Source organism: Bubalus kerabau, chromosome 3 (genome assembly GCF_029407905.1).
Source record: "Bubalus kerabau isolate K-KA32 ecotype Philippines breed swamp buffalo chromosome 3, PCC_UOA_SB_1v2, whole genome shotgun sequence".
Classification (NCBI taxonomy): domain Eukaryota; kingdom Metazoa; phylum Chordata; class Mammalia; order Artiodactyla; family Bovidae; genus Bubalus; species Bubalus kerabau.
The window spans coordinates 145,109,893-145,135,115 of record NC_073626.1 but is presented as its reverse complement, the minus strand read 5'-3'; the positions used below and the strand labels follow the sequence as shown (position 1 = coordinate 145,135,115).

Sequence of the window (25,223 nt, the reverse complement as noted above, 5' to 3'; positions counted from 1 at the left end):
ATTTTTTCCCTTGTTTTTCTGTTGTTATTTCCCACTTGATTAACAATGCATAATTCATTATTTCTCTCCCCAGGCTGGGCCTCCCATGGGGGATTGGAATTTCCTCTGTCACACATTGATAACCAGCCAGTGCCTTCACAGAGTCCAAAGAAATTAACAAAGTGTAAGTTACTTATTTACATTATCTGCCATCATAATAAGTCAAATTCAAGTAAATTTAGAAAAGAATCATTTTATAGCCTTTGCCTCATATTGTCCAGAAAATTATTTTGTTAATAATGAATTAAAATGAAAGCTGTATTTGGCTGTCCCTCACTGTGGAAAGCAATGACTAGACTTTGTGGGCTTGCCATGGTAAACTTTATCCTCTACTTCAGTCTTTTATGTTTTGTGTTAAAGTCTATTGATAATGGATAATGCCATTAGAATAGAACATGCTCTGTGTGCACAGGATGCCTGTTGACAGAGAACACACTCAGGCTTGTAGCACAGGACCGGGTACATAGTAATTGCTAACATATATGGAGTACTCACTGTATTTTGTCTGCAGAGCTGGTTCATGTTGTAATTACCATGTAGGATATACATAGAAAAAAGACCCATTCCCTGTCTTACAGGATCTTATACATATTAATCCTAGTCACTGACGTTGACTTAACTTTTTAATTGGACAGAATTTAAGACACACAGAAATATTTCACAAATGAAAATGGCACAAAGAACACCTTCATGCAGATTTCCCTATTGTCAGCATTTTATCCCATTTGCTTTATACAGGCATGTGTGTAATGCACGTGTTGTTTTATCTGAACCACTTGTGGGTAAGTTACATGCACCATGACCCTTTCCTCCTAAACGCTGCAGCTTGTGTTTCCTGAGAGCAGGTATATTCTCTCGCACAACCACAACATGGCTGTAATGTCAGGAAATGTTAACACGCTTTTCTATAATCTACTAAGTATTTGTATCTTGTGTTTGAGTTGACCAGTAATGTCCTTGATAGCACTGTCCTGAGTCTGCCTGGCAGGACAGGGGGTGGGGGGAGTCTGTGGTCATGTAATGTATTCAGTTGCCATATTTCATTAGACTCTTTTAATCTGAAACGTTTCCACAACTTTTGATTTTTTTGGACATGGGCATCTTAAAAGAAAATCGTCTTTCTGCTCCACTGTTGTTTTTAATAGAAGGCTCCTTATTCAGTTTGATTTGAGGTCTCCTTGTAATTAAATTTAGGTTGTTCGTTTTCCTGAACATCTAGTCAGATTATCCTGACTGTAACACACATAGGTGATGTTCTTTCTCAGTGTTTCACAGCTCGGAGCTGTCCCCCTCTCCCTTAGGGGTGTCACGTTGACCACTCACCCAGGGGGTTGTCCAGGTTTTCTCCTGAATGGTCACTATTTTGTTCTGTCCTCCCTGACAGTTACTGAGCAGTCTGTGGGAAGACATGTGAAACCTGGGAGACGTCCTGCTTTTCTGTTTGTCAGAATTTCCACTTAGGTTTAGCATCCGTTTTTGCTTTTTGCCTGATTCAGCCTGTCCTGTTACGGGTGAAAAGTGATGATTTTCCAACCCTAGCACTCTCTCCACACTGTTTTAAAAATTGTAGTAAAAACACAGAACAAAATCTAGCATCTTAGCCATTTTTAAGTGTACAGTTCAGTAAAGTATATGCACATTGCTGTGAAAAATGTGAAACTTTGTACCCATTAAACAGTAACTTCCTGTTCTCTTTTCCCAGCCCCTGGTAACCACCATTTTACTTTCTGTTTCTATGAATCTGACTACCTTACACACCTCATATACACAGAGTCCTGCAAGTACTTGTCTTCTTGTACCTGGCTAATTTCACTTAGCATAATGTCCTCAAAGTTCATCCTTGTTGTAGTATGTGACAGGATTTCCTTCCTTTTTAAAGTTGAATAATATTTCATTGTATGGATATACCACATTTTGTTTATCCACTCATCTGTTAATCACATTTTTTAAACAGCCTTATTGACATATAATTCACGTGCCATACAATTGGCTTCTTCCACCTAAGATCATGGCATCCGGTCCCATCACTTCATGGCAAATAGATGGGGAAACAGTGGAAACAGTGGCTGACTATTTTTCTGGGTTACAAAATCACTGCAGATGGTGATTGCAGCCATGAAATTAAAAGACACTTACTCCTTGGATGGAAAGTTATGACCAACCTAGACAGCATATTAAAAAGCAGAGATATTACTTTGCCAACAAAGGTCTGTCTAGTCAAGGCTATGGTTTTTCCAGTGGTCATGTATGGATGTGAGAGTTGGACTGTGAAGAAAGCTGCTGCTGCTGCTGCTAAATCGCTTCAGTCGTGTCCAACTCTGTGCCACCCCATAGACGGCAGCCCACCAGGCTCCCCCGTCCCTGGGATTCTCCAGGCAAAAATACTGGAGTGGGTTGCCATTTTCTTCTCCAATGCATGGAAGTGAAAAGTCAAAGTGAAGTCGCTCAGTCATGTCCGACTCTTAGCGACCCCATGGACTGCAGCCTACCAGGCTCCTCCGTCCATGGGATTTTCCAGGCAAGAGTACTGGAGTGGGGTGCCGTTGCCGTCTCCTAAAGAAAGCTGAGCGCCGAAGAATTGATGCTTTTGAATTGTGGTGTTGGAGAAGACTCTTGAGAGTCCCTTGGACTGCAAGGAGATCCAATCAGTCCATCCTAAGGGAGATCAGTCCTGGGTGTTCATTGGAAGGACTGATGCTGAAGCTGAAACTCCAATACTTTGGCCACCTCATGCGAAGAATTGGCTCATTGGAAAAGACTCTGATGCTGGGAGGGACTGGGGGCAGGAGGAGAAGGGGATGACAGAGGATGGATGAGATGGCTGGATGGCATCACTGACTTGATGGATGTGAGTCTGAGTGAACTCCGGGATTTGGTGATGGACAGGGAGGCCTGGTGTGCTGCGGTTCATGGGGTCGCAGAGTAGGACACAATTGAGCGACTGAACTGACTGACTGACCTGCCCAGGGCTGCGTGTGCTTAGTCACTCAGTTGTGTCCAACTCTTTGTGACCCCATGGACTGTAGCCTTCCAGACTCCTCTGTCCGTGGGGATTCTCTAGGCAAGAATACTCGAGTGGGTTGCCATTGTCCTCCTCCAGGGGGATCTTCCCAACCCAGGGATTGAACCCAGGTCTCCCGAATGGCAGGCAGATTCTTTACCGTCTGAGCCACCAGGGAAACCCAAGAATACTAGAATGAGTGGCCTATCCCTTCTGCTGTAAGCAGAAAACTATCTCTTATTCCCTATTTACATATGTGTTCACTGTCAGAATGGATTCGTACTTTTTCTGTGGTTTATAATCACTGCTGTTCTTAATCATTTTGGTTCTCAAATTGTCCCCATGTTGACCAGTGGGAGCACTTTTAGGCTGACATCTAAATCTTTGTAGTATCAATATTTTAAAATTTTCAAACCATTTCAGACCTACAGAAAGGCTTGCAAAAATAGTACCAAATATTCCCATATTTTCCCACCTAGATTTCAAAAAATGTTACCGTGTTTGCCTTATTCTGTGTGTGCAGTATATGTAATTTCTTGTGAACTGAAATTATTCTGAGACTTAAATAGCAGACATAATGCCCTTCACCCCTAAAAACGTTAGCATCTGTTTCCTAAGAAGGACATCCTTTTACATAATCACAATTTAGTGATCAAAATTGGAAATTAAACATTACCTTACTACTGTTATCCAATCTGTAGATCTTATTCAGATTCTTTCAGTTGTTATAAAATACAGTAGTGTTATAAATTATATAATGTATTTTATAACAAGAGAAAAAGAGATTTTCCTAGACCAATCCAGGATCCAATGCAGGATCACACTGTATTTGTTGTCAAGTCTCTTTAGCCTCTGAATCTGGGACAGTTCCTCAATCTTTGCCTTCCATTGTTGTGGCTTTGTGTGTGTGTGTGGTCTATTTTGTAGAATAGTCCTCGAATTAAGTTTATCTGACGCTGTCTCATAGATTCAGGTTGTGCGTTTTGTCAGGACGAGCAGCACAGGAGCGATGTGTGTTCTTAGGGAGCCATACCAGGAGGCACAGAGTGCCTCTTTTGCTCCGTTGCTTACGATGCTATTAACTTCAATCACTTGGTTAAGGTGGTGTCTGCCAGGTTTATTCACTATCAAATTACTATTCTATTTTTTCCTTTGTGATGAATAATTATCATGTGGAAAAATATTTTGAAACTGTGAGAATGGGTTGTTTCTGATTACCAAAGTTTCTCCCACTAACTCAGCATTCCTTGATAATTCCTGCATGAAACCTCTGTTAACTGTGGTTGTTGCCAGATGATAGGTTTCTGTTTGGTCATTCCTTCTACGTTTACCAGTTGGCGTTCTGCTGTACAGAAAAGCTTTGTCTTGTCCTCACTTTTACTTACTTGTTGATATGTATCATTGTGGAGTCATGGAATCCTATTTTATTCTTCCTAATACTTTGGGATAAATCAGTTGGGGAATCTGTCAATTCCAAGCAAATCACAGATTCACAGCAGCCAATTCTGAATACAGACACCCTTAGGGATTCAGACTATTTAGTTTTCTCTTTTTAAACTCACTAAAACTTAATTATATTTAATCATTAAAAAAGTGAGTAAATTTTACCACTGAACAGAAAAAAGCTGAGATACTGAGAACACTGCTATTTGCTTATAATCCTTGAGGCTTAGTGGGGGGAGAATAGGGAGGAAAAGCTTTCAGCAAAAAGCTACAATAAAATTAAGCCTTAGAATTTTAATAAAAATTAAAGTTAACAATTTTAAAATTCACTCATTAAGTACCCCCCACTTCATTAGTCATTAGTGAAGTGAGGTGAGTCACTCAGTCATGTCTGACTCTTTGCAACCCCATGGACTATATACAGTATATGGAATTTTCCAGGCCAGAATACTGGAGTGGGTAGCCTTTCTCTTCTCCAGGGGATCTTCTCAACCCAGGGATTGAACCCAGGTATCCCACATTGCAGGTGAGTTCTTTGACTAGCTGATCCACCTTAAGGAAATGCAAACGAAAACCAAAAATGCAATAATACCATTACCCACCTATCAGAACAGCTTAAATAAAAACTGAAAACCACTCATGCTAACAAGGATATGGAAGAACTTGGACACTACTTGTGGGAGTGTAAATTATTATTACCATTTGGAAAACTGGCTAAAACTGAAATATACGCACCACAAGATGCATGTACCTTTCCACTCCTAAGTACTTTTCCAACAGAAATGCATTCAACTGTTGAACAAAACGGATGCAAAAGGATGTTTTGACGGCACTGTTGCTAACAGCCCCAATGGTGTTTATTTCATCTGTGATGCCGGGTGAGAGGTTGGGTGAGGGTGGTGTGAGTAGTGACCGGAAGGGTGCCAGCTTCTAAGGAGTGGTCATGTTCTGTTTCTTGATGTTGGTATTTTTATGGTTGCTTTTACTGTATGAAAATTTTAGTTATTTAGGCTCTTCTTCTCTATACATGTGTGCGTGCTAAGTCGCTGCAGTCATGTCTGACTCTGGGCCACCCATAGCCCAGCAGGCTCCTCTGTCCAAGGGATTCTCCAGGCAAGAATACTGGAGTGGGTTGCCGTGCCCTCCTCCAGGGGATCTTCCCAACCTAGGGAATCGAACCCATGTCTCTTAGGCCTCCTGCACTGGCAGGTGGACTCTTTACCACTAGCGCCACCTGACTCACTCATTCACCCTCTACTTGTTGTCCTCTAAGAATCTCTGTAGGCAAGAAAAGTGCACAAAGAAAGCCCCCATGAAAATAATGTAATTAAGACCTTCATTTCCCACTGTGACAGATAAATATAAAACCATGCCACATTTGTAGAATACTGTACGATTTTTGTATGCTCATCAGAACCTCTCAACAGCTGTTTGAGGGAGTTTAGGTGTTAATGAAATGATCAAATAAATGTCCTGCTTGACACTGTTCTTCAAGTTTAATTATTAAAAGCCCCGCCCCGCCCTACTTCCTCTCAAGTATCCTGGTTTAATAATAAATTATATGATCTTTACAAGTGAGGAAGCAAGGGGACCCAAGGTTAAATGACTTGCTCATTATTACTTATTAGTAGGTAGTACACCCAGGACTCAGAGCCAGAATTTTGTGTGGGCATCACTGACACTACCTTGGGGTTCCCAGAAACAGAACTGGATACACAAAGCTGCCTTTCACTCTGTCCGGATCCCTGAGGCTTGGGATCCCCACAGCCCAGTCTCCAGCCCCCTCCTCTGTGTAAAGTGATAGCCATGCTTGTAAGAGAGGGTTGCTTTAGCCTCGTGAGTTGGCTTGCCTTCCGTCCTCTGTCCACTGCATCTCTGGTCTCATATATAATCTTCGGATTGTCCCCTGGGTCTTAGCCCTGCTTTCTGGACCCCCTGGCCTTCTGAGATGACCCACTGTCTATGCCACTGAACAGTCTTTCACTAGTCCCAGCCTTCAGCATAAATGTATTATTCTTGACTATCTGCCCATTACTTGTAGATTATCCATATATGCAATTTTCCATTCTCCACAGGGAGAGAGTTGGTTAACAGGAAGTTGTATCTGAGACATAATTCACTCCATATTTATCAAAAATATGTAAAGTACATGTGGAAAAGACAAAACAACTGTAAGTGAAAAGGACAACTGCTAAGAGACAGGATTAGGGGATTGTTTCCTCCCTACATCTATATTTTAAGATTACTTTGATAATAAATATGTATTCCAAGACTAAGTTTGCAAGTGTAGGAACAAAGGTTACTTTTAACCTTGAGCCTTATCTGAGAGTCTTCTATTACTTCCTGCCTTTTCACTTTTAATCAAGTCCTCCTCAGAGCAACATGCAATTAGCTTTTCAAAATTATCCTCAAGGAGACATAATCGATGTTTATTCTTGTCAGTTGTCTTAAATTTGATTCAAAAGAAGCAGCATCTACTTTAAAATTATAAATGTGGTACAATGATGTGATTTTTTAAAAATCTGGGACTCTTCAATGTGTTTTTTTTTTTTTCTTTTTTCTTTTTTACTAGCTCCCAACAGTGGTAACCAAGACATGTCAGCCTGGTTCAATCTATTTGCAGACTTGGATCCACTTTCAAACCCAGATGCTATCGGACACTCAGATGATGAACTTCTTAATGCTTGACTGAAGTTACGATGCCACTTCAATGGCCTTGAGACACCAGTTTTGCAACTTACTGCCTTAGTGGAAAGGAGTTTATGTTGTCACTCACACACGAAGACGTTGTGTTTGCAAATTTAACACTTGACAGCCAACTTTAGACAGATGGTAAGGACAGATGGTAAGGACCAACCACATTTTTATACATTAAGTGTCTATTTAATATCTTGGATTTGCAGCAGTTGGTAATATATGGAAAACTTTAGAAACTATTGAGTCTGAAATTGATACCAAAACTTAGAATAACAGGTAGGGATAATTGTCAGTAGGGATTGGGTTTATTTATTTGGAAAACCTTTTATGTATGAGTTGCCTTGCTGGCTGTGAGATTTCTATATATAGATAAAGGACAGCATGTAAACTGGGTTGTGATTTGGGGTTGGTTTTTAAATACAACACTGGCAGGGGGGATTTTCTGTTGTGGAACATAGCACTAGAAACAAGACTAGTTTTGTCTTTAGAAAGGTAGAATAAGATTTGAGAACTCAGTTTTCTTTGATAAAATCACAGAGAAACTTGGTATTTGTTCTCTCCACTTGGAGGCTAAAATGTAGTATCTCAGTTCTTTTCCTTCATACAAAATCATGGACACCCTCCATTTTCATTATTGAATTTTTTGGGGAAAGTAGCAGGACAAGTTATTTGCTAAGTCCACCCTCTGTAGAAACAGAAAATTCTCTTCCCATCTTATAAAGCACAGGACTGTCCAACAGTATTTCAGACCTTGTACTTCATTTTGTCTTCAGGCCTAAGTCTTCACACATTGCCGTCACAGTGCGCTGTATTCACAGGCTGCCTGAAAGAAGGCCAGGGAGGATACTCCCTGGGCAACTGGCAGTCGTATTCCTGCAATCACCCAGAAACGTCTACTTGAATGAGGGAAAAATCTAATTAACTCACCCTCGAACAGATGTGCTATACTTACCCAGTATTTCTCAACATGATTTAACCCAGAATACTTTCTGGCACAGTTACAGAAAGCTCTATACCATCAGTAAAGCAGTCTTTCATTTTTTCACTTTTCTGTGGGTGACATTAGCTGAGGTTCTGTTTGATTACTAAGGACAAACTTACCCTTGGAAGGTTTAGAGTCTTAAGTATCAGAAGGCAGTTCCTTTAATGGAAGTTGAAGTATATGCTGATATAAGCACAGCCACTGTAGACAGTCACTCTATGTCCTGTTCTTTCTTCCTGCCCAGCCTGGGTTCTGAGGCAGTTCACCCGGTCCTGTTTCATCATCGTCCAGTCCATTGTATCTGCATAAGTGACCATTTTCACGAACATGTTCACAGCAGATTTCACTATACTCCTAGTTCCAAGCAAGCTTAACTGTTATTTACAGGAGAATTGCTTGTAATCTCTGAGTCACTGTATATAGAAAAAACTTTTTCTTAGGAATGGACTAGGGCAGGTAAACAGCAGTCCACTTCCCATCCATAGCAGTCTGGCCTGACTGCAATCTGAGCTGCCCACAGGCTCTTTGGAAAACCACAACTGTGGTCAAGTAGTGGCTGGCTAGAAAGACCTTAACTGAGGGTCAGAAATATGGACTTAAAAGATTCTGTAAAACTTTCCTTAAAATATTTTCACGTGCTTATTCATATTTACTTGGTTTAACCCTTAAGAAGCATTTTGTAACTCTCCCTTTTTATTCAGTGAAATTCGCCAGAGTGTAGTACGTTGTTCCACCAAAATTCCATCACCAGGGGTCATGATTATGAATCACAATCTAAAGTCTATATCCATGGTCACTCTGAGCTCTCAACTTTGGGAGCACCTCAGAAAATGCAGTCTTGAGTTTTGCCATTTTTCTCTTATTAATTTTCACTAATGCATTAGTTAAAAAATACTTGTATAGCTCCCTCACATCCATGCAGAGCAGTCCTTGTTATGGCGTAAACAAAGACACTCAGTGCAGAGGAAAACCAGTACTCTCCCTAGGCCTAAATCCCTGACAGTGTATGTAGGGGGGATACTGCCCCCCAGTTTTCCAAGAGCAAAGGTTATCAAAAAATAGAAACATCAGAATTTTTATTATTCAGTTCTTAGTTTCTCTAACATTTTTGCTTTCAACAGAGTATCCATTTGCTCATTTAACCCAAAAGCAACACTGCCTTTAGAAAGTCCAGTTATAACTTCAGCAAGTCTAATGACTCCATTTTTGAAGTGCACATTTAAAACTTTATTTTTCCTCAGGGTTAGTTATTTGAAGCTCAATCATTAATTTAAGAGCCAGAAACAGAAATTTGGCTGTATTACACCTAAAATAGGTGTAATAGCAAACCAAGCACATATTCAGTCAGGAGTGAAAGGAAGGACAGGATAAACACAGAACAGAAAGGTGGTCAGTTGCTATTTGCTTAAATCTAGAACCACCATTCAATAAATAAATGAATTAACCTTAACCAAGGGTGAGCTGAGAACAACTCTTATCAAAATAAATGAATGCTTTTTATATTGAGTGGGGGGATAGCTATCTTATACTTTTTAATAGCAGACAAAAATGCATTTAAACTTAGAAAAGCCCCCAGAAGAACTAAAATTTGCCTCATCTTTCTTCAACCAACTTTAGGGCAGATTAAGATCAAATTGGTGTGACTTTGTATTTTTTGAAATCTTTCATTAATTGTAAAACATAACTCTGATATGATTAGAAACAACCTGTTTTAACAAAACAGGTTTCAGTATTTGCACAATGAAAAAGTGTTTGTATTTCAGACCATCTGGAAATGTAAAGGTCTTAACTGTGTGTAAACAAAGGAAGTTTGAATGTGCTATTTTTCCGAGCCTCTTTTATTAATAATAAAATTATAAGATGGCATTAAAAAGTTTATTTTCTAAAGTGTTCAATACAAATCTAGTTGTTTTTTCCCTATTCAAAAACGTTGGTTTTTACCTTAGGACCATAGTAGTAAGAAGGTAGTTTGAATGATATAGATACCATAGAATGAAAATAAAACCAGGGCAATTAATATCCTTGTGAGACTGATTCTTTCTATTTCATGCAGGAGGGACTTTGTAAGATATGGGAAATAACAGAATGTGTGTTCTTTGTTTAAATACTGTTAGTAACAAAATACAAAATACTAAACAGCAAAGTTCTGAGCCTGGACGCAATAACCAGTGAAATATAAGCCATATTATTTAACTTGATTTGCTGACAGGAAGGATATGAAAGCCAGGATTAACTGATCCAGTTACTTCTATCTTCCATAGCACTGGCAGGGCCCTGCATTTCCTTACCTTGAGCAGTGAAACACACCCAGAATCTTGGGATGTAGACATTAAACTGGGAAACTTTAACTTTAAAGTACAAACTTTAACATGTTAACCAATTCAGCAGTACTGAAAGTAATGCATTTAAAACACACAACAATAAGGGTCCGTTTAAATATACCAAAGAGCAGGATGGGAAGAAAAATGCTTATTGTTAGGATGGGTCACAGTCTATCTTCTCCCATGTTTTATGTGCAACTTAAAAGAAGACTAAACAATATAGTGAAAATGAGTATACTACCCAAAGCAATCTATAGAGTCAATGCAATCCCTATCAAGCTACCAACGGTATTTTTCACAGAGCTAGAACAAATAATTTCACAATTTGTATGGAAATACAAAAAACCTCGAATAGCCAAAGCGATCTTGAGAAAGAAGAATGGAACTGGAGGAATCAACCTGCCTGACTTCAGGCTCTACTACAAAGCCACAGTCATCAAGACAGTATGGTACTGGCACAAAGACAGAACTATAAATCAGTGGAACAAAATAGAAAGCCCAGAGATAAATGCACGAACCTATGGACACCTTATCTTTGACAAAGGAGGCAAGGATATACAATCGAGAAAAGACAATCTCTATAACAAGTGGTGCTGGGAAAACTGGTCAACCACTTGTAAAAGAATGAAGCTAGAACACTTTCTAACACCATACACAAAAATAAACTCTAAATGGATTAAAGATCTAAATGTAAGACCAGAAACTATAAAACTCCTAGAGGAGAACATAGGCAAAACACTCTCCGACATAAATCACAGCAGGATCCTCTACGACCCACCTCCCAGAATACTGGAAATAAAAGCAAAAATAAACAAATGGGACCTAATTAAAATTAAAAGCTTCTGCACAACAAAGGAAACTATAAGCAAGGTGAAAAGACAGCCTTCGGAATGGGAGAAGATAATAGCAAATGAAGCAACTGACAAACAACTAATCTCAAAAATATACAAGCAACTCCTGCAGCTCAATTCCAGAAAAATAAACAACCCAATCAAAAAATGGGCCAGAGAACTAGACATTTCTCCAAAGAAGACATACAGATGGCTAACAAACACATGAAAAGATGCTCAACATCACTCATTATCAGAGAAATGCAAATCAAAACCACAATGAGGTACCATTTCATGCCAGTCAGAATGGCTGCGATCCAAAAGTCTACAAGCAATAAATGCTGGAGAGGGTGTGGAGAAAAGGGAACCCTCTTACACTGTTGGTGGGAATGCAAACTAGTACAGCCACTATGGAGAACAGTGTGGAGATTCCTTAAAAAACTGGAAATAGAACTGGATCCAGCAATCCCACTGCTGGGCATACACACCGAGGAAACCAGAAGGGAAAGAGATTCGTGTACCCCAATGTTCATCGCAGCACTGTTTATAACAGCCAGGACATGGAAGCAACCTAGATGTCCATCAGCAGATGAATGGATAAGAAAGCTGTGGTACATACACACAATGGAGTATTACTCAGCCATTAAAAAGAATACATTTGAATCAGTTCTAATGAGGTGGATGAAACTGGAGCCGATTATACAGAGTGAAGCCAGAAAGAAAAACACCAAACCAGTATACTAACGCATATATATGGAATTTAGAAAGATGGTAACGATAACCCTGTATACGGGACAGCAAGAGAGACACTGATGTATAGAACAGTCTTTTAGACTCTGTGGGAGAGGGAGAGGGTGGGATGATTTGGGAGAATGGCATTGAAACATGTATAATATCATGTAAGAAACGAATCGCCGGTCCAGGTTTGATGCAGGATACAGGATGCTTGGGGCTGGTGCACTGGGATGACCCAGAGGGATGGTACGGGGAAGGAGGTGGGAGGGGAGTTCAGGATGGGGAACACGTGTACACCTGTGGCGGATTCATGTTGATGTATGGCAAAACCAATACAATATTGTAAAGTAAAAAAAATTAATAAATGATAAATAATAAATAAATGATTAAAATAAATAAATAATTTTTAAAAAAAAGAAGACTAAAGAGTTCCCCGATGGCTCAGTGGGTAAAGGATCCACCTAAAATGCAGGAGACACAGGAAATGTGAATTTGACACCTAGGTCAGGAAGATCCCCTGGAGGAGGGCATGGCATCCCACTCCAGTATTCTTGTCTGGAGAACCCCCATGGACAGAGAAGCCTGGTGGGCTCCAGTCCATTAGCATCACAAAGAGTTGGACATAACTGAGTGACTAAGCATGCACACACAGAGTTCATTCAGAACTGTCCTTGGCATCTACATTCAAGACATGGTTCTCTACTCAGTGGTGTAAATAAAACCATTCAGCATCCAAAAAGTAAGTACAAACCGGAGATAAAGGTGAGGTGAGTGTTAACAGGTAAGATTTTGAAGGGCGTGTTACTACCTTTAAAAAAAATTTCTTTATCCCATTTCAAAATAATGCTCTCTCATTTAAAAAGTCTGGAAAAGTAGAAGACCAAGAAATCCTCCACAGCCTGACCATCTAGGGGTAACTCCTATTAATGTTACATAGGAACTAAACTGTCATCTGGGTGATTTTACTGTCTGTCTGAAATGGGCATGCAAAGTAACAGACTAAAAATTACTAAGTCTTTACCTCAAAAAGTCACGTTAAAAAAAAATTCACCAAAAATGTGATTGAAAGCCCCTTTTTGCCTCTCTAAAAAAGATAGTGAAAGTCACTCAGTTGTTTCTGACACTTTAAGACTTCATGGACTATAGCCTGCCAGGCTTCTCTGTCCATGGGATTCTCCAGCAAGAATACTGGAGTGGGTAGCCATTCCCTTCTTTAGCGAATCTTCTCAACCCAGGGATCAAACCTGGGTGTCCTGCATTGTAGGCAGATTCTTTACCATCTGAGCCACCGGGGAAGCCCCTAAAAGATATGCTTCTCAAATTAAAGACAATATTTCTTTTGAATTTCTGCAGCTGTAGCAACATTAAAAACCAGAGCTTGAGGATTTGTGTCACTAACTTGCTTGGTCAGGAACTGATGTGTAACCAGCTTACTTTCTCTTTGCCCTCTGAACCAAACTGCCAGCAGTTGAACCAATGAATACCACAAAGAACAAATGAGGCAGTGACCCAAGGGCACATAATCTGCAATGATACCGAACACTTATATTTTATTAATGTCACTGTTACAGAAGTAGCAGTAAGGCTTTGTGGTTAAGTCTAAATTGTGGAGTCAGACTTGGTTCAAAGCCAGATTTTGACATTTCTCAGATATAGGACCATGGATAAGTTAATCTAATTCTGATCTTGTGATTTTTAAGATAGTAACTAGCAGTATCTGGCTTCCTAGGGTTCTGTAAGCACTAAGCCTGGCACATGGAAAGCTAGCAGAAAGTGTTACCTACCTTTATTATGATTTCAGCTAAACACCCTTGACTGTATTATACTTTACAAGGTAAAATGAATTTTCATGGGATCATTTTCCCTGATCAACAACTTGTGGCTTAGAATTCTAAGGAATGAATAAACTTACCTAAAAAAAAGAGAAAGGAGAAGATAACATGTGTTTGCTTCCAGTTTTGTTATTTTCACACTCGCTGGCCATCTGACTGACTAGCATGGTCATCAGCACTTCCTGAAATCACATAAGAAAACTGAAGTTCAAAGAGGTGACTTCTTTGCTTAAGATCCCATGACCATTAAGCTGCAGAGCCAGAACTAGTTCCCAAATTGTGGCCCTAAATCTTGGGCTTTTCCTGGATCTCCTCTGAATGATCCCAATGATCTCAAAAATAACTGCTTAAGGCATGGAACTGAGATGAATGGTCATACTCTTGGTTTTTTGGCCATCAAAGCTCCATGATAGAAAGTCGCTCAGTCATGTCCAACTCTTTGAGACACTATGGCCTATACGTCCATGGAATTCTCCAGGCTGGAATACTGGAGTAGGTAGCCTCTCCCTTCTCCAAGGGATCTTCCCAACCCAGAGTTTGAACCCAGGCCTCCCACATTGCAGGTGGATTCTTTACCAGCTGAGCCATAAGGGAAGTCCAAGAATACTGGAGTGGGTAGCCTATCCACTTCTCCAGCGGATCTTCCTGACCCAGGAATCGAACTGGGGTCTCCTGCGATGTAGGCGGATTCTTTACCAACTGAGCTACCAGGGAAGCCCTGAGGTCCGTGATAGTCTTCTCCAGAACATAATGATTTAGTATGATGTACCCACACTCCTGTATAAAATCAAACAAAGAGTATATGGACTTAAACGCTCCATGTGAGGAAGATGCAAACCACTAAAGAGAAATTTTTAAATAAAACCAGCAATTTGGAGATAGCTACTAAAAAGAAGTAGAAACAGTATTCTTAAAGACTGCAGTCTCCCTGTTAAGATAGCAGACCAACCCCAAAACACATATATACAAAAGTTGTATCTACAACAGTATTTTTCAAATCATTTTTGATGATAACTCACAATAAGAAATGTATTTTACTTTACAACCTAGTACATATGTATCCCTGTGGCTACTAAGGGCTCCCCTAGTGGCTCAGCCGGTTAAGAATCTGGCCGCAATGTGGGAGACCTGGATTTGATCCCTTGGTCAGATCCCTTCCCAATCCCTAGATTACGAAGATCCCTTGGAGAAAGGAATGACTACCCACTCCAGTATTCTGGCCTGGAGAATTCCATGGACTATATATTCAAGGGGTCGCAAAAAGTCTGACAGGACTGACTTTCACTTTCACTTTCAAGGCTAGCAAAAGCTTTACATACAAATACTATTCCCCTCATGTCTGAATATACTTATATTTTTTGTTATATTTCATTAAAAAAAAAAGTTAGCTAGACCTATATAATTCATTTCAAGACCCAAACAGTTTGAAAACACTGAACTAAAGAGATACAAAGGTTATTTATATTATATCATCAGTCAGTTGTGTCTAACTCTTTAAAACCCCATGGACTGGAGCCTGGCAGGCTCCTCTGTTCATGGAATTTTCCAGGCAAAAATAACTGGAGTGGGTTGCCATTTCCTACTCAAGGGGATCTTCCTGAACCAGGGAACAAACCCACGTCTCGAGTCTCCTACATTGGCGGGTGGATTCTTTTACCACTGTACCACCTGTGATATCCTGCCATGTTCTAATAGAAGTGAAAGTGTTGGTTGCTCAGTCGTGTCCAACTCTTTGCAACCCCATGGACTGTGACCCACCAAGCTCCTCTGTCCATGGAATTCTCCAGGCAAGAGTACTGCAGTGGGTTGCCATTTCCTCCTCTAGGGGAACTTTCTGACCCAGGGATCAAACCTGGGTTTCCTGCATTGCAGGCAGATTCTTTACTGTCTGAGCCATCAGGGAAGCCCATTCTAATAGAGGTCTAAAATAAAGATATTTAAAAAGCAAACAATCTTAGCAAGGGAAAAAATGATATACATCAGCAGGGAACTCCTAGGAAGGGGATGCTAAGTATTTCACAACCAGCCACTTAAAAGAAATTAAAGGGAAAGAATCATTATAGACCTAAAAACTTTTGGGGGGAGGGGGTATATTTAATATTAATGAATCAAAGCAAAAAAATAAAACAGAGAAAGTTAGGCACACCCAACTTAAGATCTAAATTTTCTCCTCTCAACCTCTTTAAAGGTGGAAGGAAAAGACAGAAAAAAAGAAAAATGGAAGAAAATGTTACACCAGTTTGAGAGATTCTCTTCATATTTGATGCTGTGTTACATTATGTGTTTATATATGTGTGTGTTTATGTATGTATGTATATATATACACACACATATATATATCCAAATTATGGTTAACATTTTCCCCCCAGAAATAATTTTTAGAATTTCTTACAAAGTAATTTGGTGACCACTTTTTATGACAGGCAGCCATGGTGACACTTACTTCACTTAAAAGGTGACCCTTCTTTCTAAGAGATTATACTGCATACAATCTTCATACAGACTAAACCTTCAGCCTCAACAACTGCCTTGCATCTATAAACCTTTGTCACAAAGGAAGAATATACCTGGCTTAGCAAGAATGAATTACCAAAAGGGAAAAAACTCCTTTATGTGTAATTTAGAATGAAATTAAGTGACTGCCCCCAGCTAAATCTCTTAACAACCTGTAAAGTACTGAATTACAGGTACATCGTTCAGTGCGCTTGCTGATATTTTAATGTCTGCTTAGCACTTACCACAAATACCAGGCACTCTCAGTTCTAGAGGGAGGAGGAGGTAGCAAGGAAATAAGGAAGAACAACTGAGAATATTATATATCCTGCTACTTAACACAAATTCATTATTCTACCTGTGAAAAAGAATATACTAAAGTTTTTTCAAGTTAGAAATATCTGAAAAGAAATTTGCATTTGAGGCAATATTCATAAAAGTACACAGAAAAAAACTCTCAAGAAGAACAGACTTTATTTTTAACATAAAAGTTCCATTTTCTTGTGAGGCAGCAACAAGTGTTCAGATATAGGGAATACATAAGTACACAGTAACAATATTTATCACCATTGGAAATGCAGTTTTTGGGGAGAATTTTGTTAGAAAAACAAAACTTTAAAAATTGCATTTGAAAAAGATTTACACAGCTTTAACAGAGATGAAAAATAAAGACTTTTAAAAAACATAAATTATATCCATCAACAGGATTGTATAAACAAAATATTGTTCAGGGCTGATCTGCTTACCCCTAATTTAGGAAGAGTAAAACTTAAACCTTAAAGTGCGAAATTAAGTATTTTAGCTTTTTGAATGCAAATACAGCACTTCCACTGGTCTAGTCTTGAAACATCAAAATTCTAAGCATTAAGGAATGAATCTTCAGAGTTGTATTTAATAAATTCAGTAGTGGCGATTTTTCTTTTACTTTCTTTAACAAAAGAAAATTCTGACAATCCAGTCCTAATCATGGACACAGAGGAGGCTATAAATTCTGCTATTTTTTTAAATACCTTTTCCCAGTAAAAGCCAACCATTAGGGGAAAAAAGGGGGGTGGGGGCTTCCTTGTTGCCAGTTACTCCACAGTTGGCAGTAGCACCTTCTAAAAGGCTGATTTGGCTTGTCACCAACATCAGAAATAGTTTAAAAAAAATGAACCTAATTAAAAAATAATTTTGGCATCCATGCTCACCGTATTAATCAAAGAAGCAAAACAGGTATTTTAAAAACATAACTGTTCACAAAAGCCATGACAACTTAAGATCTAAATTTGACAAGTAATACAGACTTGGTCATGATCAGAAACAGTAAATGTATATATTTTTATCACAGCAAGGAAGAAACTGTTTAAGAGTAAAAATAACAACACTGACAAAGTTAATAACCAGAGAATAGCTTCCTTTTGCTGAAATATACAAGCCACCTGTTTCTTTTACCGCAATGGAAGTAAATTTATTCAAAATTTTTTAAAAATTTAAATTGTATTTCCATTGAAGCTATTCTGATTTACTTACCTTCTGTACAGTTTTCTACAGAATAACAAGATAATTATGGAATGTAATTTTAGAAAACAATATTATGCATTCTATTAAGAGTAGACCCATTAAAAAAAAAAAAGTCAACCACCTGTGCACCAAGGTTAAATAAAAGCTAAATGGACTACAATCAATATTTTTTCAAGAAAGCTCATAAACTTAAAATTTAGCCCTTTGGCACTGGCAGTTAAGAGTTTTTTTATACCTTGTACCTTTTTTCCTTCCTTCAAACCTCAGGCTCTATTTCTCCCAAACACGAGGGCTATGTCTGGTTGCCATATAATTCATTTACCTGCAAATTCACATTCTCCTTACAGCCAAACATTAAAAGTTCCACCTATAAGACTATGAAAATGATAGTATCTTAAAACTGTCTCCCATTCTGATTTTAAATTACTTTAGATTAAGGATATATGAATACTCTACAGAAAGATGTGTTAGACAAACGTGCACAACAGAGTAAGAAGAGAAACTTTACAAAGTGGCATTTTGGTAAAACACCCTTGTGACCATGTCCAGGTGGGAAAAGAAGTAAGTCTGAGGCAAGGAAAAGAACAGAGATTTAACAGAATTCAGGTAATCCAAAAACTGATGGGGGATTTTTCTGAAACCTTACTTTTAACTTCCAACCTTCAACACCAGCTCACCTGATCTGTTTTGCCCTTTTCTGTACTTCTCACAGAGCGGTTCTCGGTGGTGAAATGGTAACGTCAAATGATCAAGGTTCTCAAAAACCAACCCACCAGAGAACACTTAGACCTTGAATAACTGAGCTTTTCCAATTTGGAAGCCACAATGTACTAATTCCAGCTAAATCAGTTTTGGGTGGAAAAGGAACCAAAATTCATCAGGCCTACCAACTGAAATCTGAGACTGTTCAAATGTTGTTTACCTAACTTGCCTAAATCCATCTCCATTTTTAACAGGGTGTATTTTTAATTATTTAGATGTTTTAAAGGTACTTAAATATAAGAAGTCCTTTCAGAAGATTTATTGCTACCACTAGGTTTTCTTTGATGGGATATATCTGGACAAACTGACATATTAACCTTCTGAACCGAATCCCTTTTACAGTATTTAAATGTTCTCTTCCTATAATATGTATAGGAACATTAAATTATTGCATCATAAGGTAGTTTATGAAGATCTTAGAAGGATGCTTTCTATCAACAAGGCTGTAACTTTAAAACGCGCTGCTCCTTAATACCACGTTTCCAGACACAAAGCCTGCTGTCACGTGGTACTGGCAGTGCTTGTGTTAAGATCGGCCTAAATCCCAAATTCTTCAAAGATTCCTGCTGTTTATGCTCCAAAGCCCTTCTGGCCTGTTTTTTTCCCCCTCTGTGTGGAATGTTGGAGCAAAAACTAGCAAAATCTGTAGGCAACATATCTCAGTGCCAACCACCACAAAGGAAACATCAGTCTCAAGATTCTGTGACTAAGGGTTGCTATTCAATGGATCACACTCCTGGCAAACTACTAACCCAGACCAAATCCACAAGACGACAACATCACAAAAGCAGAGGAGGAAATCCATGCACAGCCATTTTCAGGATCTCTTGGGGCTATGATACAGTGACGGTTAAAGGTAGACTGACACCCGCGGGACAGAAGGGCGTTCCTGTGATAAATACTGCGCAGAAAATCCAAGGGGCTCCTTACTCCTAGCTAGCAGTCAACACTGGGCAGTTAAGTTTCCTTTTGGCTCGCTGACTTTTAAACCAAGTTCCAATGATGGGTGAGAAAATATTAAAGCACTTGTCTCCAGATTTTAATTTTTCTGACAGCGTGGTGAAATGTGTACAGGAGTAGTGAAGAAAACAGCAGTTTTACAAATATTTCACCCAAAGCACAAACTTCTGACATCAGAAAACATAAGTCACATAATGTACTCATATTGCTTTTTATCTTTTTTATATATGTACTTGGTTCAAGGTATTATTAACCTATCAATTCTTGTTTGGGAGAAAGAACACAGTCATGAGATTAAGATTGCTAGGAAAATGTCAACAATCCCTTTGGTCCCAAAGCTGAAAACAGCTGAGAAAAGCACACATCTAGAAAGGGAAACAAGAAACAGAGGCCACCAAAGAACATCCTGTTTGCTACGTTTCCAGAAAATGTAACATTGGTATAAAATAGTCATTTTCATAGAAAAGATGGTTCTTGCAGCATCATTCACGTCTCCCTTCAGGAATCATGTTTGCAGGGATCAGTTTTTTGTTTTTTTTTTGTTTTTTGTTTTTTTTTTTTTTTCCAAAAAAGTCTAATTTGAGAAGAAAAAACGTGATATTGGCCCTCCAAAAGCAAAGAATGATACCTTTTTCTTGTTTCAACCGGTGCTTTAAGCAAAGGCAGGCTCGGCGCTGAGGGCCGGCCTCCAGAGGGGCCACTCCCTTCCAGCAGCCACGCCACGCCACATCAGTGTGGAAGAGCTGGGGCACTTCACAGCCAACCAGGAGCCATGATGCCATCGCTGCCAAGGGGTCGAGGAGGTTCTCAGTTGCCCAGAACTCCAGCCTCACAGCACTGGGACCTATCCTTCTGCTTCCTCAATGGGTTCTGGTGTGGGGAGGAGAGAGGCGGGGGGCAGGACTGTACTTGTTCCTCGAGAGACTCGGTCTTGCTCTGTGTTTGTAGACAGGGAGGCCACAGCGATGGGCTGCAGCAGAGTGGTGGTCATGCCAGTGGTGACGGTCAGGCTATGGCCAGAGCCCTTGAGGGTAAGATCTGGTGTGGGGAGGAGTGGCTTCAGGATGCTGACGAGGCAGAAAGCAGAGCCGCTCTTGGGAATGAAATTCACCTTGTTTTTGTCAGGACAGTAAAAGGCCGGGATTTCGTGAAGTTGTTTTGGCCTAGAAACAGAATAAATAACCCAAGACTTTTAAGTCACAAAACACCAGAAGTTTTTTCTTTAAAAACAACAACAACAACTTATAGACACAAAAAAGGAAAACAAAACTCAAGCTATGTCTAAGGCTCCAAATGCCATCAACCAAAGGACACATGATTTGAATTATGCATCTCAGAATGCTGGAAGGACATGAGTTTAACTGCTGATTTCAGCTCCCTGGCAAGCCCAGGCTCCACACAGGATGCTCAGGCATCTCAGTGAAGCTCTAAGACAGCCAATGTGAATAAAGAATTTCCTAAAGCAAAAGATATTCCAGCTGTTTAAAGACAAAAATATGTTCCACTATGATTGTTCCAAAGTCTGTACTATTTTGAAGGGCAAAGGCAAAGAAATGAATGACTCAAGATGTCTATCTTTTGCTGAGCTTTGCCACTGCGTGACTGACTTTGCTGGGCTTGGCTTCTCCAAGTGTGCTTAAAAATCTCTTTGAAACAGTTCCGAGTTAACAGCCATAATGATTTCCTGAATAATATAATGTAAATGTAAAATCAAAGTAAAACTAATGACAGTCCTGTGTTCTAAAGGTTTTATTGAAGCCAAATCCTTCCCTCTCCTCAGGTGCTCTTAACAATTAACCCAAATGGTTGGAAAAGGATACAAGTGTTAGTGGTATTCCCTAAAAGTAAAAATATAAAATTTAAACTGTTAAAGTAACATGGAGGTGACACAAAATTAAGAAGAAAGTCAAATGGAAGAACCTATATAAATCAAGATTCAGGTGGGGAAAGGTAGTATGATCATACGATAAAAGTATGGTTCTCATCTCTCCTAATAAAAAAAAAAATCCAAGTGTGCCACGTCTGCACTAGATTCTGGAGACCTAAAGATAGGGTGACGTACATGGAGACATACTAAATATGTAGTTCTTGGGACGAGAGAGGTATAAGGGACAGACTGTATTCCAGTATTATCAGTCTCCCTTATAATCTTTAATGTGTTTTTAAAACATAATTCAGAGAAGCTATGAATCACTTCAAAGGCATTACCAAACTGCCAGAGATGTCCACAGCAAAAAAAGGTTAAAAACTGGCACAAGCATGTCTGAGAGATGTGATAAAAATGGTCTGTAAAGTGTTTAGAGGTAGAACAAGCGAGTGAATAACCTCTGGCACAAAGAAACAGGGGGAGTTTGGTAGGAAGATAACTTCCAGAGGAAGGAACATCTGAGCTGAATTTTAAAGAATGAATAAACACCAACCCTGGGGAGTAGGTGCAAAAAAAAAAAAAATGTTCCATATAGGCAGTGTTTTGGGTAGGCATATTTTATTAATAGTGAATACTACCCATGGATAGCTTTGGCAAGAATAAGAAGAAAGAAATTACATCATTTAAATTTGTTTTACTTGTGTATTGTTATTTTTGGATAAAATGGAAACTTTATATGGTGAGTACTTTTAGGGTCACATGTGTATTTGGATATACTGTAAGAAGGGCATACACCCCTCTATTTTTACTGACAACATGGTTTTCAATTCCTTAAAGCAGATAGGAAGTTGATATTATGTTTCTATAATTAAATAATGCTTGTATTTTTTTTTCGAAGAATTAGTAAAGATAACTTTCATTCTTATATTAGGGGGAAAAAGGGCTAATCAAGTTTTATACCCTCCTTCAAATGAGCCTTAGGTTTTTAATTATTTATTGTTTGATGTTACCTTGCTAAAAATCACGTAAGACACAATGCTGCTAATGGATCTTGAGGATGAAACCTCGTATTTCTGAAATACAAACAAACTTCTTACTTTTTTTTTTTAAGGCTAATTCGTTTGTTTTGTTAATGCTATTAAGTAGGTAGCTACTCCAAGTTCCAGCTCTGGCCTAAATGGGATCACATTTCAAATGAATTCTCAATACAACATTAATTATATAGCATCATTATTATCAATAAGTTTCTCAGCCTCTATACTGCTAAAAGAGAATCTAAAATTCCCTCTCATCTACATCCCATCAGCACCAAAAATACACTTTTAAAAATTACATATATTTATACTTGAGTCAAAAAAACTGTTCAGTTTTTCTTCAACTAATGATCTGATAACTGTGACTTTTTTAATGACAGAACCTAAAATCAGTTTAACTCCCTTTCTGCTTTCATGAAAACAGACTTAGCAACAGATCTCACACAAAATAACATAAAAAAATCATAACTTGTCTAATGGGCACACAGATCAAGAAACAAAACACTAACAGTGAAAAAAAAAGTATCAGGCCCCCACCCCTCCTCCAGTCTCCCCTCGAGTCATGACCCCAGCCCACCAAAAGCAATCAATTTTCACTCCATTTAACTTCTAGGAGAAGATTCTCCAAGAAATTCATTATCCACGACCAGTATAATACTTATGCCACTATTAATAGAAGCTGCAAGTTCTAATACTACTACAAAGCTTTCTTCAATTTAAGAAACAAGTATGTCAAAAAAACAAAACGCGTACACACACAGAGACCCTCCGAACTAATGTAAATATTTTATTTTTCCATACGTTATACCAAAAGTTACTGTTTCTCAAAAACAGATATAACTGCTTGCTAGACGATTTCTGAAAAATAGATGGTCAGACTAGATAATTATTATAGGTATTTTCATACTGATGTAAGGAATTGCTTTTTTTTTTTTTAAAGCCTTATGCAATTTTATTTTCAAATTCAGGAATTATCAGCTAAGAAATGGTGGTTCCAATTTACTTAGAATGGGAGAGAGGGAAAGAAAGGAAGAAAGAGAGGAAGCAGTTCTGTCATACTTTTAAAAAAATCTCTATACTGCAAAGAGGCCATAATATCTAGGAACCTAAGATAACTAAGGTCAAGGAGTTCATTAACTGGGATCAGGAAAGAGCCTATGTGACTTCATTAAAAAGGACTTGCTAAGTGCAGAAGGAATGGCTAAGGTCTTTGCTGTATCAAAAAAAAAAAAAAAAAAAGCTAAATCTGGTCTTGTCCTTTCTGGGCCCAAACCCAACTACCTATTTTCTTTCAGGCAAATAAACATGCAAATGAGAGACTAAGCCCTCACCTGACTCCTGGTTCAGATCTTTAAGTCTACCTTTAAGCAAAAATGAAGACTTAGAAAAATATACTTTAAAGAATGATTAAATAAGCTAAAATTTTAAGATTAGGGCCAATAATTACCCTTGCTTTAATGCTAGTGCATAAAGTGGGTTTTGCTCTAATTATGACATACATATCTGGGGCAAAAAGAAACCAATACTTTAGACTTTGAGTAACTTGTTTTATTGATAGAAGGTTAAAATTAGCTCTAAAAAATCCATTCTTGGGTTACTGCCATTAATTTCTTTTTGGAATACAATTAAGATATTTAAAAATAAATAGGTTTTTGTGTGCTACACATCCTTTATGTCAGTAAAATTTATAATAAACTATGTGCATTCAAAAAAGAAGAGATTTACTTTCTAATAACAGATGGATATGCCATAAAACATTTTATATGTCATGGTTCACCTTTTATTTATCCATCCATCCATACACACACAATACATACATATTCCCCATCCTTTCTTCCCTCTCTTTAGAAACAACCAACACAGTTGTATGCATACAGTTCAGATACTGAGAACTTTTCCAAATATAACAGTCTAGGCAGATGCCACAGGACACCAACCTACACAGCTAATATTCACTCAAAGTCATTTATACAGAAATTCAAATTGCTTTTTAAGTCCATCAGCCATGAGTCAAATACTCCAAAAGGTTCCACGTGGACCATTTAACTTTTACCTATTAGAATGACTCCATTTCTGAAGAACTCTCATGAAAAGGTCTAAGCCAGCATGTTCAAGGGAAGCATAAAAGTCCTCTGAGATCTGTTAAAGATGCATAATCCAGGTCCTATCTACCTCCATGTTTTTTCACTCCTTAGGGCTAGGGTGGGACCTGGGACACTGTAGTCTGAACTAATTTCCTGGATGATTATGGTGCAAGGAGTCCATGAAACACATGTGTGCAGAAATACTGCTTAAACTCTCTGGCACCAGGCATGCCTTCGGACTTACATGGTGCAAACAGTAAAGAAGAAGCTGCCAGAACAGGGTTTTCAATTATTGTCACAAAAGCAAAAAGACTGACAGCTGGGATCTCCTAGTAGAGAAGGTGAAGGGATTCAAAGACAATGCTCTTTGTGTGGAAAATTGTTTAGAATTGACATTAAAGGAAGCACTGACAGGAGGGGCACAGACCAAAAGGATGCCATGTTTCAGAACGATTCTAAGATACTCATGATGGAACAAAGAAGTTATGTGAACCAAACAAGGATGGACAATCTCCACCCTGTATTTTTAGTTTCATAGTGAGAAAAAGCCAGAAGGTGTCTCTTAGTCTTGCAACGAGATTGAAAAGTGAGATTTATATATGTACCATCATTCTCTCTTCAAATAATGTTTGTCACCTAA

General features: G+C 38.6%; 2 protein-coding genes across 6 annotated transcripts in view; one reads left to right on the top strand and one right to left on the bottom strand.

Annotated features, from left to right (window-relative positions):
- The window catches only part of ICA1L (islet cell autoantigen 1 like), a 57,786-nt gene extending 47,751 nt beyond the window's left edge, over positions 1-10,035 (top strand). For all 5 annotated transcript variants that reach the window (XM_055573146.1, XM_055573149.1, XM_055573148.1 and 2 more), the window contains 2 exons: positions 74-163; positions 7,056-10,035. In XM_055573146.1, the coding sequence (XP_055429121.1) occupies positions 74-163; positions 7,056-7,171 (206 nt within the window). In that variant the 3' untranslated portion in view covers positions 7,172-10,035. The remainder of the gene's footprint in view (positions 1-73; positions 164-7,055) is intronic.
- Positions 10,036-16,828: 6,793 nt separating this feature from the next.
- FAM117B (family with sequence similarity 117 member B) overlaps positions 16,829-25,223 on the bottom strand; it is a 74,028-nt gene continuing 65,633 nt past the window's right edge. The window contains exon 8 of the mRNA XM_055573127.1: positions 16,829-20,761. Within this exon, the coding sequence (XP_055429102.1) occupies positions 20,443-20,761 (319 nt within the window). The 3' untranslated portion in view covers positions 16,829-20,442. The remainder of the gene's footprint in view (positions 20,762-25,223) is intronic.